Source organism: Haliotis rufescens, unplaced genomic scaffold (assembly GCF_023055435.1).
Source record: "Haliotis rufescens isolate VD_foot unplaced genomic scaffold, xgHalRufe1.0.p SCAF_6, whole genome shotgun sequence".
NCBI classification, from domain to species: domain Eukaryota; kingdom Metazoa; phylum Mollusca; class Gastropoda; order Lepetellida; family Haliotidae; genus Haliotis; species Haliotis rufescens.
Genome location: NW_025964334.1, coordinates 39,053,515 through 39,069,866, shown reverse-complemented (window position 1 = coordinate 39,069,866; position 16,352 = coordinate 39,053,515). Strand labels below are relative to the sequence as shown.

Here is a 16,352-nt window from a genome sequence, read left to right as displayed (position 1 = left end):
CTGTAATATTGCTGTGTGCATCGTTAAATAACAAATACAAATGAGTATTCCTGCTGTTATCATTATTTTTATTTCATGTCACATTACTGATGACTGTATTTATGATTAGTCATATAAATTCAATAAAATTTTGCACATTTTAAGAAATATTAATTTTAAAAACAATTTCTTGACAATCCATTTTGAATATGGGCCTACTATCGATTACACTATCAGTTAAGGTAACATTATTAACCATCAGATGATCCTTTGGTGCCCATTTCATTATCGTGTTTGTTTTTTTCCACTGCAGTGACTATCGATAGATCACGATTGTAAAACCCTTGATGGCAATACATCGATCATCTTCCCGAGGCAAGAGAGTTAACTGACTATAAAAGTCCAGTTTCCACCCTTGCCAAACTAGGCTGGAATTCCTAGGCTCAATCGTAGCGCCGCCAGTGGTTATTATGAGTTATGTCCCTTCTGAGCCTCTCCAATGGACCAATCCGATTCCATCACTTGCATTTGTTTCAAACAAAATGGCGGCGCCCAGTTAAGACGATCTGATCGATAATCAAGATCTGTATTTTGATAAAATGGGTCTTACATCGCGAAGAGCATCAAATCACGCGAGCACATTGATTAAAAACATGAAAAGGTTTGAAAATATCTGTGCACATGCTTTGCAAATCCTGCAATAAACCGAAATCTGCATGACAGTGTACGAACCGGATTTCGATTTCGTTCCGAGAATTTGATTGGACTATGCATAGACTCGTTAGTCCAGCCAAAATGTAACTCCGTAATACCAGCCTAGTTCGGCAAGGGTAGAAACTGGACTTTTAAAGTCAGTTGATACTCTTGCCTCAGGAAGATGTACATCGATAGCAAGTCTAAGATCTATCAATGGTATTGTGCATTTTGCTTGGGTGTGCACTCTACCCAAGCGATTAACTTGTTTCAAAAGTTTGGTGCTGCTACAATATTAAAATTCTTTATTAAATGTGAACTACTGCAATGGCAAGTTCTTTTTGCCTCAAGGGTCACCCCCAGCAGATACCCACCTGAACGCCATTGTGATTGAGGTGAAATAAACATGTTTGGCCTTGCTCACAGATGTAATTGTGTGTTTCACTCACTGTAGTGTATTATATAACCTGTCAAGTTCTAACGTGTACAGAAAAACTCATCTATGTTTTCAACACAGGACTATTTAGTAATACTGATACTCAGAGATGTGTGGGTACATTTGATGTTCAGTTTTCACATGTCAGCAAGATTTATGTCAAGGGTGTGTCACTCTTTTTGCCATATATTAGCATTAGACAGAGACCCCCCACCCTGTATAAAGACCTTGGGTAATATCATCTCCAGAATAGTAGGTTTTGAATATTGCCGAGTGAAGGCTGTTCACACAGGGTGTGTAATCAATGTTTTATTTGATTAACACTAATCCAAAGATTATGTAGTGGAATATATGAAATAGATAGGAACATAAATTGGTATCACAGAGAAAGCTGGTGAGCAAATATTTGCAGTGTCAAGCTGCTCGATGGTGTCCTCGCGAAAGTTCAGTAAATATACATGATATACGTAAGTACAGGGTACATGTGTATTGTTTGAATAAACGATTACTTTTCCACATGACCTCAAGGGAACTGAGACTGATACTGATTTGATCGGTTGACTGCATGCCACATCAAATGAATGGATTTTGGTAATGAGCTCTTGTACAGGTACAGCTGCCACTCAGTTGGGTTCAAAGTCAATATGTTCTGGTTTGTAAGTCAAGACAGTATAGGTAATATTCACAGGCTGTTCATGCCTGAGGTAAAAACTGTGAGCTATTTATCTTCCTTTGATTCTTGATAAAGTGGTTCCTCCATATTGCTATACATATAAATTCAAATTTTGAAATTGAAACAAGGCCGGGCTGAGAGTGAAACATCAAGTCCAAACTGCATGTAGATCTACACTGTTTTTTTCATTTTTATTTTTAGGGAGAATAATTTTTTCTATCCTTAGAATTAGAAACAAGTGTTAAGTTTTATCTGTTTATGTCTTTGGGTTATATGTTGATTCTTGTATTTGAATTTGTGTTTGTTTATATAACCAATATATTGACGCGCAAGTTTGGTCAAGTGTATTTTGGTCTATTTAGATCAGCTAATATTTCTATATACACTGCAACTAAAACTACTCAAAATAATGCCAAATAATACCAATTTGAGCTAGACTTAAAGAATGTTGGATATTGTGTCATGTTGTTAATATTAAGAGATCATTCACAAATATTGTGTATTTGCTGTTAAACTGAATTGAAATAAAATTCAACAGTACAGCTTTACAATCTGTGACAAAAACCTTTGAGACGACAGTAGTACTAGTAGAATTTAATGCTATTACATGGACTATTATTAGCTGAGCTTACTAGACTGAACAGTGATTTGCTGGACACAGGCTTCAGACTGGTAGCTAAAGTCACAAGTTGGGTTGATCAAATTCATCTCCTGCAAAGACTTCTCAAATTGTGCTCATTTGACCAAAATATGATACTATAAAGATTTCGTGTTGGTCTCAAAGTGATCCGACTGTCATGAAATTGGATTCTGAAAACAGAATGAGTTTAGAGTTACCTGAATGAGATAATAGGCTTATGAATATACTAAATATGCTTTGGGTAACAGAGATTAATCAGGACAAGTCCCATTTGTCCATTATTAGACCAACAAATATTCAGAGATATTAATAATGATAATGACCTTTCAAAGGATGTTTAACTAATGGAAATAGTAACGTGTCACCATTATTTATGTTAAATTAAAATATAAAAATTTGCATTCTTGTTAATTTCTACCTGGTGTTTATTTTGAGTGTTAGGTGTGTAGTTTAACATGTTGTTGCCTGATGAACAAATTGCAAGTGTGTCTGTCTGCCAAGCTTGTTGTTGCTCTGATGTAGCAATGCAGTGTCACAGTGGCTTGTCTTCCCAATATCCTGTTTGTCCTGCAAGCAACAAGACGCACATCAAGCTTCCCATGTTTGTCTTCCCTGTGCAAAGTAAGAAAAAATCAAGGAGAAACAATCCAGAAATATGTTCCGTTGACATTATCAATGTTCTCAAGGTAAAGGATGTGTCAGTCTTAAATGTTGAATTGTTGCTATTTGAGGTCACAGTTTTGATATAAATTGTTAACAAAAATTACAAGAGAATCATCTAATGATTAGCTTTTGACTGTGATACTCTGTTAACTGTGATACAAACATGAAACTGTCTGTGAAGATTATAGTCGAGCACACACTTTGGAGCGTCCACCAGAAATATTTTAAAGAATGTTATGACTTTTGTCTGATGTACCAATTATCATAATTATGTACGTAGAATTAGGCCTCACTAAATGGGTCACATTTATAATTGATAAGGCAATAACAGGCAGTTTCTTCATGACTTCTGTAAAACAATCTGAAGAATGGTTTATGATTAGTTATCAACCATAAACTTACAGTATATCATTGACAGACATAAGCACAAAATTTCAGCTCTTTCCTGTCACAATACACTTTCCAGAGCCAAGGGAGTTAACTGACTATAAAAGTCCAGTTTCCACCCATGACGAACTAAGCTAGAATTCCGGAGTTACATTTTGGCTTGACAAACAAGTCTATGCATAGTGCAATCAAAATCGCGTTACGAACTAGACATCTGGTTCGAAAACAACATGGATTTCAACGTGCAGATTGTGGTCGACTGCATGTGTACCATCAACTGGGCGTTGACAGATATTTTGCAAATCTTTTCATGTTTTTAATCAAGTTGCTCAAATGATTTGTTGCACTTTGCGGGTTAGAGCCGTTTTATTACAATATAGATCTTGATTATCAATCAGATCGTCTTGACGGGGCACGGGCATTTTCTTTGAAGCAAATGCAAGTGATATGAGAGATGGAATCTGATTGGTCAATACAAGGGACATAGTAGGGACATAACTCAGAATAGCCACTGGTGCCGCTACAATCGGGCCTAGAAAAATCGAGCCCATTTCGGCAAGGGTGGAACCTGTACTTTTATAGTCAGTTAACACCTTTGCCTCGGGAAGATGGTCACAATAGCTCTAAACATTTTCAGTCCGCCTCCATGGTCTAGTGGTAGAGCGGACCACGTTATACCAATAGACATGAACAAAGAAGGTACTTGTTTTTACCCTGCCTGGCACAGGGCCTAAAACAAGGACTGGTAATTCAATTAAGAAACTTTGTGTTTAATGGAATAGAAAAAATCAATTATTTGAATTTCTTTTTTCTCCATTGCTTAATTATCATAGTGTTGTAAGATCCTGAAACCAAGAACAAGAATTGTATTAAGTGTATGGTAATATCATGTGCTGCTGACGGTCTTTCCTCGTCTATGCACAAAGGAAATTGAGCATGTGTTGTCTCTTGTTATTTATTAAAATAAACAACCTAACATTCCTCATAACAGTCACCTATGCTTCATAAACTAGGATTTCAAGTTTTTATCCAGTATGCCTCTATAAATGTTAATGTTAACAGGTAATCACCGCTATTATTAGATAATGACTTATGTCAAATCACTGTCTACAATTTATGCTTAATTCCCACGCTGGTGTTCGGAGGCTAGTAGCACTGGTAGATATTTTGTCGTGAGCCTCTACATTCTTGTTGGTGCGATCGTTGACTTGTCGGTCCCGGGCTGTGTTGAGCGCAAACTGGGAAAAGCATGGCATCGTCACACTTGGCTGTTTGATCAGACTGTAATCTGTTGTAAATCCGCTCCGATCGTGACATTTCAGCCACCTGTGACCTTCGCTGGCACCACTTGTAGATCTGCTAATAGTTTACAATCCCTCGACTCTGACTAACACAGTTTTCTATCATTTGTCATAGCTTTGTATGACCTGAGAGGGTATTGGTTGAAGGTTCGTAGAACATACTTGTGTGGAGTTTCATTTTGTGGCTTAAAGGAAGGTAAGACAGAGTTTTGTGGAAGAGGTTTTCTTCATCAAGACAAATATACGAAAATTCTATTTAAATACTGAATTTAGACATCTATTTTTGTATATGCATTTTGTCTTTTATCTTAATTCATGATAAATACAAAGAAGTGCAATTGTTCTTTTTAGGTTTTATGGAATTGAAAACATATCCAAATGAGAACTATTGTTGATTGTGCATATATTTATACCTCAAGTGGACCCGGACTTGTAAACCTAGCTGAATATTTCCGCTTATTCTTATATTTCTGCTTTTCTCATCCCTGTATCGTAATATCTTATTTTTGCACACAATGAACATAAGCATGGTGATATTCACACATGTTCAGTGACATCAGTAATGTGGGTATGTCATTAATTTTGTATACCAGTATATCATGTATCATGGTACAGATTTTACTGACATTTCAAATATTTAGGCAATTGCATGATTTTTAGAAACTTCTGCCGGTAATAAATCATGTATTTGAGTATAATCCAATTTGTTTGAGATTTGGAGATTTTGCTAGTTGTAAACCCCTTAATTTCAGCATTGCATGAATTTCATCTGACATGACATTGTGCACATTCTTAACTAGTATACTTTTGTGAACAATACCCACAGGAGGGCCTTGGCAAGTCCATTTTCCTTAATAATGCTAATCACCCCATTTCTTGCACACAATAGCTTTACTTATCACTGGTTGAGGATTTCGTTCGTTAGAGTTAGTTTGTAGTGTAAGAGACTTGTTAGTCCAACACATTACTTACAAAGGGGCATGCTTAGCCCAGTGTCCTGCCAGCAGTGTAATGCAACACAAAGTTCTGTGATGATTGTAGGGCTCCTATAATGGTGATAAATCCATGGCTTGCGAAGCTCAGCTGTTAAACTTAAAAGCTAAATGTGAGTTGAATGTGTGAAAGATTTGTAATCTCAAGGGAAAGTAGTTTTAGGTCCAGGGCTGAACAGTTTATTACTTGTTTTACAGATTTATATCCCCAAATTACCTGAAGGCAGGAGGGAAAAAAGGTTTAAAATATATAAATTTATTACTGCATTGTGCCTTTTACCATATTTGCCATTTTTTATTGTGTGTAATACTGAGGGGCATCCACCTTTTCACCTCTAGAAACTTAACAGTTTTAGACCACTAGTCCTTGTGATGATAACATATAGCAAAACCATTAAAAAGGGCAATTTCTATAAGTACTTTTCGTACCTTAACTATTGTGCATTTTGGCAAGGACTATAGGACTAGTGCCAATTTGTAACACTGCATTTGGCGTTACCTGTAATTGTTTTGACACAAGAAATGCTATCCATTTCCTCCAGCTTAAGTCTTTGCTGGAGCCAGCGGGTGAGATCAAACAGTCAATATAGCTAAATTTTAAGGTAAAAGGTTACTGGACACATACTTTGAAAAGATAATTAATGAAAAATGGCTGAAAATTGACAGGTAGATGGATTGGTTCTGTCTGTCCTCATGTTACAATTCAGCCCTTGCAATATGTTGTGTTTAATTGAAACTGTCATAACCTATCAAATTGACTTTGGCTTAACATTTAGTTGTTTTAGCTTTGCATATTTCATGGTGGAGTAAGATTATATGTATTGATAAACACACTTTGTTGGTTTACTTTCATTGTTTACTCTTAAGTTCTTGTTATGCCTGGTTTGTATAGAATGACAGGGCTTTATTCTCTGTGTCAGTAGTGTAATATATCAGAGTTTTGCATCACATCTCAAGAGTGGCTATTATACCAGGATATGCTGATTTATTCAACATGCGACTGGCATGTTTGACATTCAGCTGATTGACTGACAATCTGATTGGAACAGGGATTTATCTAGGATTCAAAACTGCTCAGCCTCAGAGCAGGTCTAGATAAAGTGTCTGAGCATTTCACAATAAATATGTTCATAGGATTTTCATCCAAAATGTCCAAATGTTTTTTAAATATTTGATGGGAGGCATTTTAAACAAATTGGAGAGAGGAATCTATTTCTTTATAACGTTATTTGTATTCCAGTGCAATTTAGTTCAGCAACCAGAAGTGATATAAAACAATGTTTACATATGGCAGTTGTCTTTCCATATGTTTAAATCATGGGTCACAGTTTTAGATTCAGGCGCTCTGATATGATATGGAAATGTATTCTGTGAAAATGACAATATTTGGACACTTCAGTATAGATGTGAACTTTTCCATGGACAAGTCAAAAATGCTCTTTGTCCATTTGTCCATGGTTGGAGCAGTGGTCGGAGGCCATGCCAGTATCCACTGTACATAGGTTCAAACCTGTGATTCTCTTCTCCATGTTGGTCACCCACCAACTCATGGGTTTCGTCAGGGCAGTACACGTGATGATGACCTGCACCACTTTGGGCTTTCCTTCCATATTAGGTTCACATGCCCTGATATGACAAAAATAACTTTCAACGTTCACAATACTCACAATAGATATGATGAATTAGACATGGCATTTCCTTATGCTATGTTATTAATCTACTCATTTGCAACTTAACCCACAAGCCTGATAATCACTGGATTGTCTGGTCCAGACTCGATTATTTACAGACTGCCGTCATATAGCTGGAATATTGCTGAGTGCAGCGTTAAACAACAAACAAACCAACCAACCAACCACAAGTCTCAAGCAAGTCTCAACAAGTCGTTGAGTTTCTCTCAATCTGTAAATGCATACAGCTTATGACAGCTGTTATGCAAGAGAAGTCTAAACCAGTATACTCAATTGTGTTTGTTGTATTATGATCTATGAACACTCAAATACATGAAAGACCTATTTTGTCAAGTTGACTGGTCATGCATTAGTTCACATGTGGCCATGCTCATGAAGCAGGCAATAATCTATGTTGACTATGGTATATTGGCGTGACTGTTCACATCGTGCTGTGACATTAGATACTACTCTGTTGAGTCAGACCATGAACTTAAACTCTTCAGATGTGTTGAAATGGAGCATAACTCTATTTTCACTATTTTCATCAACAAGTACCTATAACAGGCCTATACATTGCCTTGAAATTTATTGCATTTGCAACTAAGAATTACCGTATTCAACGTAATAAGCGCCCAGGGTGCTCTCAAAATTAGGAATAGGGGGCTCTTATTAGAATATTATTTGGAGGAAAAAACAGAGTTGAAAGATAAATTTTGTGGTTATGCTGACAGCCTGAAATGTTTATGCATGACAGATATATTTTTCCAGAATTTAATTGCCCACCTTTGTGAAATAAATGTAAATAATGTTGCACATTATATCTAATGGTCACAAATGGCTACTGATGTTTTTCAAGTAAAGAAAGTGAACTTTCCTGTGATGTCTGTGCTAAAATACAATATATGCCATAGTCATGCTTTGGTTAAAAACAACAGGTCCCTGTTAGGATTTTGTGACTGAACTTGTCCCCACCACCCTTATATTTGATGCTTGCCTACCAAAGTGTGAATTGAGTGCTTTTAAGATGTCACAAGGCTAATGGTGGGTCATCTTACCTTGATTGCATGGCGTGTTGCTCATGCAGTCAACCATTGGTTTGCCTGTCTCACACTTGATTATTTACAAGCTGTCTTCATGTAACTGTAATATTGAAACATGAAGCAACATTCACTCTTTCGTCCATTCATTCATTTTGCATTGGCATGGCATTATCCAACAGATTTACATATATAATGCACAGTGCATTTTGACAGGCCATGTAGCTTGGCCTGGAGGGACAGGCCCAAACCTGAACGTGAACAATCTTGTCAAATGTGTGATAGGCATTTGGGAAAAAAAAACATGCATAAAGGTCATAGTGACAATGTGCCAGATAAGCTTGCAGGAGTGTATCATGTCATTTCAGGGAAATGGTACTCTTGTGGTTAATTGTCTCCGGAAAGATCTTGGCTCGCGCTTGATTTTTTTTTCATTTCTTCATTGAATGCAGTTAGTTACACGTATAGTAGAATTTTGAACATTTTGGGGATGTTTTTATGTGTTATCACAATTCAAGCTAGTAGAACTTTCTAGGTTAATTTCTATTCCTTAAGGCATCACGAGGAATAGTAGAACTAATGGTTTTGCAATATGTAATCATTATAAGGACTAGTGGACTGAAACTGTTAGTTTCTATCGCTGGTACTAGGCTGGCCGCAAGGAACTCTGGGTTGGAGAGTGTTCTGCAACGTGATTTGCTTCATATAACCGAAGCATTTATATTGTTATTGATGAACACTGGTTTCTAATCCAATCAAGCTGGCAATTCATATTTTGTAACTCATCCGTAAGAAAAACATGCAAACTTTCTCTTCAGTTTGCCTCTAAAATGTACATGACCAAAGCCAGTTTATATAATTCTGCACAGATCTCGTGTTGTCGGCTGTTTTGTAAATCATGTGAACAGCTTCAATTGCATGCAGTCTGGAAACACAAGAGTTACCATATGTCTCAGTTTTCATTCCAGTAATTGATTAACAAGGGCCCCATTGACCCCTCACATTTAAAAACCAGCGCTTTTTTATGGAAAAAAAAAGGGGGAAGCCTACACAAAAATACTGAGTTGACTTTTCTTCAATTGTTGATTTACGAAAGTAACTTAAACCTTTAGTCAGTACAGAAAATCACTCCCTACCACATGGTAAAAAAATAAAACAATTCCTGTTTAACGTGTTCTTTAAGAGTTAAGATTTGTCATTTGTCCATTCTCTACTGTTTGCAAGATGTTGTGTTGTGTCAGAGACTGTGATTTGACTGCAGATCTATGTGCTGAACTGCACAAAATATAGAAATTGATCAAATAATGTTTCTCTAATGTAATCTGAACAGAGTTTACAACTAAATATTTTTTAACCATTTACATTCTTTTTAAATGTGATTACTCGTATGTAATTCATTCAATTATTTCATGACTAAAAATTAGGGACTGGTGGGTGTCTGGAGAGATTGTTCTTAGGACAGTATCATTTTCTTGCTGAGCACCTTCCCCCCTCCCCTTCTATATTGTGGTAACAGCTCCTATTATGGATATTAATATTCAGTATGTTCAGAGCAATAAAAATCTCTAATAATAGTGATCAATAACATCAATTAAAAATATCAAAAAGTACACCCAAACCCCAGGCCACCTTTAATCTCTACATTTGGTTGATGTTATTTCTAGACAATTCAAAACTGTTATCAGTAGAGAGATAGCTTTTCAGTGGTTGCCACAGGCAAGCAGGGTGATTAAGACAAAGAACATGCAAGTTATGATGTAATCTTGTTTAGATAGGCACTTCTGTTTTGTCATTTGGTCCAGTAGGTCAGGGATAGCTGCATCTTTTAGTACTGACCCCAGGACTACTCCCTTACACTGGGTGTTGCTAATCCCTCACTTTTGACTGGAGGGCTTGTCACATTACACATGACACTTACAGAGAAGAATCATTCCAGTGATTGTTCCATGTGATAAAGGGAGGCAGTAAACACTTGTGACAGTCTTGTGTTGTTAATGACAGAGTAATTAACCCACATAGTCACAGATAACACACATGCAGCCTGTATATATATATATCCCTCAAGTGTGATGTGGTGAAAATAAGGAGTTTCTGATGTTTATGTAGGTAAAGCACTGTCAACTACCTCGGGTACATCACTGGAGAAAGTGGGGGCGTGTTATCAGTTTACACAAGGACTTGTAACACACCCGCTGGGTGAGAGATAGGGACGGTTGGATGAAGGGTATTTCAGGTCAGTCAACAGTACATTTACTTGTTTGCTTGCATAGTGTGACAGGTCAAGCAAGAAGTGTCATGGACATTGTATTGATTGGGATGCCAGTGTCTTGACTTTTATTGAAAAGCTAGCAGTAGCAGACTGAAGAACAGTGAATCTTCACTTGGATGTTGCAAGTTCAATTTTAAATTTTTCAGTGCATTTAAGATTTTCTTCGATATCTTATAGTTTAAGTTGAAGGTAAGTGTCAGGTGTAGTAATTTTATTTATGACAATATATGGACAGTATTACACTTCTCACTAATAATCGACCCGTGAATATCTTTGGTAGAATAGGTCTTCAGCAACCCATTCTTGCTGTAAAAGGTGACTGTGTTTGTTGTAAGAGGCAACTAAGGGGATCGGGTGGTCTGGCTGGCTGACTTGGTTGATGCATGTCGTATTCCAATTGCGTGGATCGATGCTGATGATGTCAATCACTGGATTGTCTGGTTCAGACTGATAATTTATAGATCATCGTCATATAGCTAGAATATTGATGAGTGCGGAGATAAACAACAAACAAACAAACACTAATAAATCATTAGGTGATTTTAGTGTTGTTATTCATGTGTCTTGTACTTGAAGGTTCTGATAATAACATCTATTAGCAATATCCCCATGGATTGCCAATATACCTGTGGCAATTCTTGAGTAGAATAGATTGTCCCCATAAAAACTTTCCATAAAGACACACCTGTGCATTGTGTGTCATCTTGTCCTAATTCTTGTTGTTTAGGATGCTTGACATTGCTACGTTTAGAGAGGAAACTACTGTTAGTTAGTACTTGCTACAGGGTTGGTCGGGTAGCCTAGTGGTTAAAGCGTTCGCTCGTCAGGCCGAAGACCCGGGTTCGATTCCCGACATGGGTACAATGTGTGAAGTCCATTTCTGGTGTCCCCGCCGTGATATTGCTGGAATATTGCTGAAAGCGGCGTAAAACCATACTCACTCACTAGTACTTGCTACAACCTTTCACTAGTTTTGGACAAGTGGAATACCAGTAGTGGCCCTGGACCGGTACACTGAATGTTTTCAATAGTTTTAAATGATTTGGTGCAGATGGTGTGGATAGATTGATGTTTGCCTGTGGTTACAACCTGCTGCACCAGACCTGATCCTGCAGATTGTATGGAAACAGCCTGTTTTTCAGCCTTTGAAGAATTTGCATCTGCCTTTGCGTAATACAACTTAAAATGTTCCCTTCAGTTAGATTGTAAATAGCTTTCACTTTGAAACAGTTGAAACATGAAGACTAGTGTTTGAGATTTATTATCAATCTCATTAAAATCAGATCTTAGTTCCGAGGTATTCCGAAAGATAGTTACGGGCTTGCCGTTTGTTATTCTCTTGAAAATGTTTCATAGTAAACAGTAAATTTCCCTTTTAACTCGTCAGTCAAGACTGTTTGTTTCGCAAAACGCCATTTTAGTTACTTGACCAGTGTGTATTCCTTCGCTTCCAACAGCAGTCTTGTAGCTTGCAAGAATTTATTTTTTTGGCGTTGAGTTTGTATAGAAAACGTATGATAAAGAATTTTAGTGACCTCATATATTTTTTATTCCTTTTGTTTATATTTCTTAAGATTTTGCAAACTCAGAACTTCTCTTAAGTTGCAATTACAAGGGGTGGTGAAACGTCCCTGCATGTTAGGTAGAGAAAATTAATGTTTCAAGGTTTTATGTTTGTAATGATAAGAATTAAATTTTTGGTAAACAAAATGTATATCCTGGCTACGCCACTTGTGAAAAAATCCCCTTTCCCCCCGTCACCCGATGAGAAAAAACATGATATTTCACTTGACACATAAAATATTCTCTATACATTACAACTTGTTTCAAGACATGGGCTTCACCTTTTATTGGTGACCTGTGTTCATTCTATTTCTCAAAATGAAGGGCAGTTCAGGCCCACCAATGACAATAAAGTGGGGTCCTGTGAAAAATGGAGCCGCAAACTGCTTGGTGAGCCTTACTCTAAGACCGCCACATCGCTTGGAATAAGCCATCTGTCGGGGATGATATTTCGCCCATCCTTATTGTGACAACAGAGCTGTAATCAACATGCTCTTTCATTTGCTGTGGACCTCGCTGATCTTTAAAAGATTCATGAACTGGAGAGTCTGCTTTTCACCTGTCCAATGGCAAGATGCGTCTTTTTTCATTCTTTGTATCAGTAGTATTCAAAAGTCTCAAAACTGTTGAAACTACTTCTATGTTAATGATTTTCCGACATGCGGGTAGAGAATTATTTACCCAAGTTAGTGTGATACACAAGCTAATAAAAAAGCCTATTTTATGTGCCAGATATTGCAACAAAACTCCTTACAGCGATATCTCATTCCATGTGCTATCATAGTGAGTGAGTGAGTTGGGTTTAACGCCGCTTTTAACAGTATTCCAGTTACATCACGGCGTGTCAACTTAAGGTGGGAGGAAAGCCCGAAGTAATGCAGGTCCCAGACATATACCACTTCGGTGAAACCCACGAGCACGGGTATGGTGCTGACAAACCTAGGAAGATAATCGGGGCAAACCGGGATTCGAACCCACAATCATAGGTTTCTGGCAACTCTGCACAGCAAATCGTGCCGCCTCAGATGACTTGGCCACCTGTGCCCCCATGCAGTGTTCCCGCTGGCTTTTGAAACTGCCAGTCCTTGTCGACTGGCAACTCTAAAAAATTACCAGTCCCAACTTTCAACAATTAAAAAACATATGAATGCAGGTTTGGTTTATGAATTGGTTTTAATTCTGTCAACTTCATGTTCAGTGCAAAGATGCCATCTCTGAAGTAACTTAGTTAGTTCTTTTCATCATTCACACAAACTCAGTCACAATTTTCTCTTTATTTTTTAATATTTTCAGACAAAGACCTAGAAATAGACAAGGGTAAACCCTGATGGTAACAGACAAGCTGACTTTGTTCGATAAATGTACTTATATCTGAATATATGAATATCACCGATTTTTTGTTCACAACAAAGATCTATAAGTACTTTATTTGCCAGTCCACAGGGACTGGAAGTCACATGAATTACCGGTCCAAGCCTAATTTTACCGTTAAACGGGAACACTGCCATGTGCTATCATATGAGAGTGATTTAAGGTGTCACACATTGTGATTGAGCTTGCACTCTTCTCACTTCCAACGTAAAGACCATCAATTTATAAATGATTCATATTAAGGTTATAATAAGAGATTCATTAATATTGGAAACCATCTGCCCAACTGCCGTATGTGGATGGGAATTCCTTCTGCATTATTGAAACAGATTGGTTTTACCGCTATGCACGATCTAGAATGAACACCAGGTTTGACCCTAGCATACTAATATTTCCCCCACAATCTGCAATAGATTACACATCTTTGGTCCAGTTGGTCAGGGATAGCTGCAACTTTTAGTACTGACAACCTTTTCAAGATCAGTTTCATTCATTGCAGCAAATAACTGCACACATCACCTACATAAACATCCAGTCAGTATGGACATAGATGGTCTGAGATCCACCCTGAACAAGCATGGACAGGGGCACCTGCTCAAGTTCTGGGACGGGCTGAGTTCAGAGGACAAGGAGCACTTCTATAAGGAACTCACCAATATCGACTATGAAGAAGTCACCACCTTTTACAAGAATGCACAGGAGTCCCTGAACTCTTCTGCCCAGAAGATAGATGACCATCTTCAGCCCCTGTCCTCAGGGGTCTGTGGCAGCTTCTCCAAGACTGACCCAGAAACACTTCAGAGTTATGAGAAGAGCGGTAAGTGCTACTTTGTTACATATCTACTATATCACATGTTCACAGGCAAGTTGTGTGAACCTTTCTGTCAGGCTGCATGAAATTTTCTTCCACCTGCCTGACTGTCAGGCAGCTAATTTTAGAAAACTTACATATTCAGTTTTATTGTAGCCATGATTACTCCGTACAGATTCTCAAGTAATTATTTGCATTATTTCATCTGAATTGAATCAAGACACGATTTGTCTCTTAATTTTTGCGATTTTTCAATCTTCATGATGTGAATGGGGGCAGGTAATACTTATGCGTCACCTGCCCAACTGTCTAGTTGGGTTTTAAGATTATTTCAAACACTGTTTGAAAGTAGCATTAAGCCTAATCACTCATTCACTTCACAATCAAAGCCACCTGATACCAGGTGCTGTCACCTTCCTGGTTCACAGGTCGCAGTCATGTTTGTCCTAAAATGGTGGTGTGTAATTTTTATCTGAAGTGTCTACTTGATTATGTACCAACTGCAGGTATAAGTACCAGTACTTTTAGTGTTATCACTTGGATAATGCTGCATTGAAGCTGTCTATTGTTGAGTAGGGTATATGACAACATTCATTTACATTCCTAGGAAAACTGTAACCATCTAAGCTTCATTTGAAAGATGAGAAACATAATTAGCTTGACAGACGATACAGGTTTCTCTGCACAACTACTTTACAGCTTTCTTTATATCTGTATTCCCTTCACGTTGACAGCACTTGTAGCCGTTTCATGCTGTAAGTAATGTAGATAGTCACGCAAAAGTGAACAATCCACATAGCTGATACTGTTACAGTTCTTAAAAAAGTGATAAGACAGAAATAGCAAAGACAGTTGGGGCGGAGCATTTCATGGGAAGAATGACAACATGGGCTATCATATAACCCAAGTACAGACAATGTACTTGAAACACACAGGCAAAATAGACTTTATAATGACCTTTTGAATCAACCTAAGACTATATTGGTATTTCTTTTTTGTTTGGAGGACTTCATTTTCTTAAATGACATGCTGCATGTTCAGTCAAAATAAACAAAAACAAATCACAGTTTGGTACTATAATGCATGGGATATAGTCATCATCTGGTCTGTCTTAGACTTAGGTAGCTGAAATGGAGATAGGTGTCATTTCGAAAAAACTATTCAAGATTTTTCATCTAAACTTGGAACTGTAGTAAGTGTTTACTACATGTAGCTGCAATGTTTTGTGAGTCTATACCAAGCCTACATGTATCTCCCCACACCTCTATACCAAGCCTACATGTGTCCCCCCACACCTCTATACCAAGCCTACATGTGTCCCCCCACACCTCTATACCAAGCCTACATGTATCCTCCCACACCTCTATACCAAGCCTACATGTGTCTCCCCCCACACACCTATACCAAGCCTACATGTGTCCTCCCACACCTCTATACCAAGCCTACATGTGTCTCCCCCCACACACCTATACCAAGCCTACATGTACCCTCCCCCCCCTCACACACACACACATCTCTATACCAAGCCTACATGTACCCTCCCCCCCCTCACACACACACACATCTCTATACCAAGCCTACATGTACCCTCCCCCCCCTCACACACACACACATCTCTATACCAAGCCTACATGTACCCTCCCCCCCCTCACACACACACACATCTCTATACCAAGCCTACATGTATCCCCCCCACACCTCTATGCCAAGCCTACATGTATCCCCCCCACACCTCTATACCAAGCCTACATGTGTCTCCCCCCACACACCTATACCAAGCCTACATGTGTCCTCCCACACCTCTATACCAAGCCTACATGTGTCTCCCCCCACACACGTATACCAAGCCTACATGTGTCCCCCC

General features: G+C 38.1%; 1 protein-coding gene across 3 annotated transcripts in view; it reads left to right on the top strand.

Annotated features, from left to right (window-relative positions):
- The window catches only part of LOC124145808 (UDP-N-acetylhexosamine pyrophosphorylase-like), a 46,786-nt gene that overhangs the window by 11,279 nt on the left and 19,155 nt on the right, over nucleotides 1-16,352 (top strand). For 2 of the 3 annotated variants that reach the window (XM_046515734.2, XM_046515733.2), the window contains 2 exons: nucleotides 10,581-10,707; nucleotides 14,177-14,494. In XM_046515734.2, the coding sequence (XP_046371690.1) occupies nucleotides 10,692-10,707; nucleotides 14,177-14,494 (334 nt within the window). In that variant the 5' untranslated portion in view covers nucleotides 10,581-10,691. The remainder of the gene's footprint in view (nucleotides 1-10,580; nucleotides 10,708-14,176; nucleotides 14,495-16,352) is intronic. The other variant, XM_046515735.2, reaches the window with a different exon arrangement.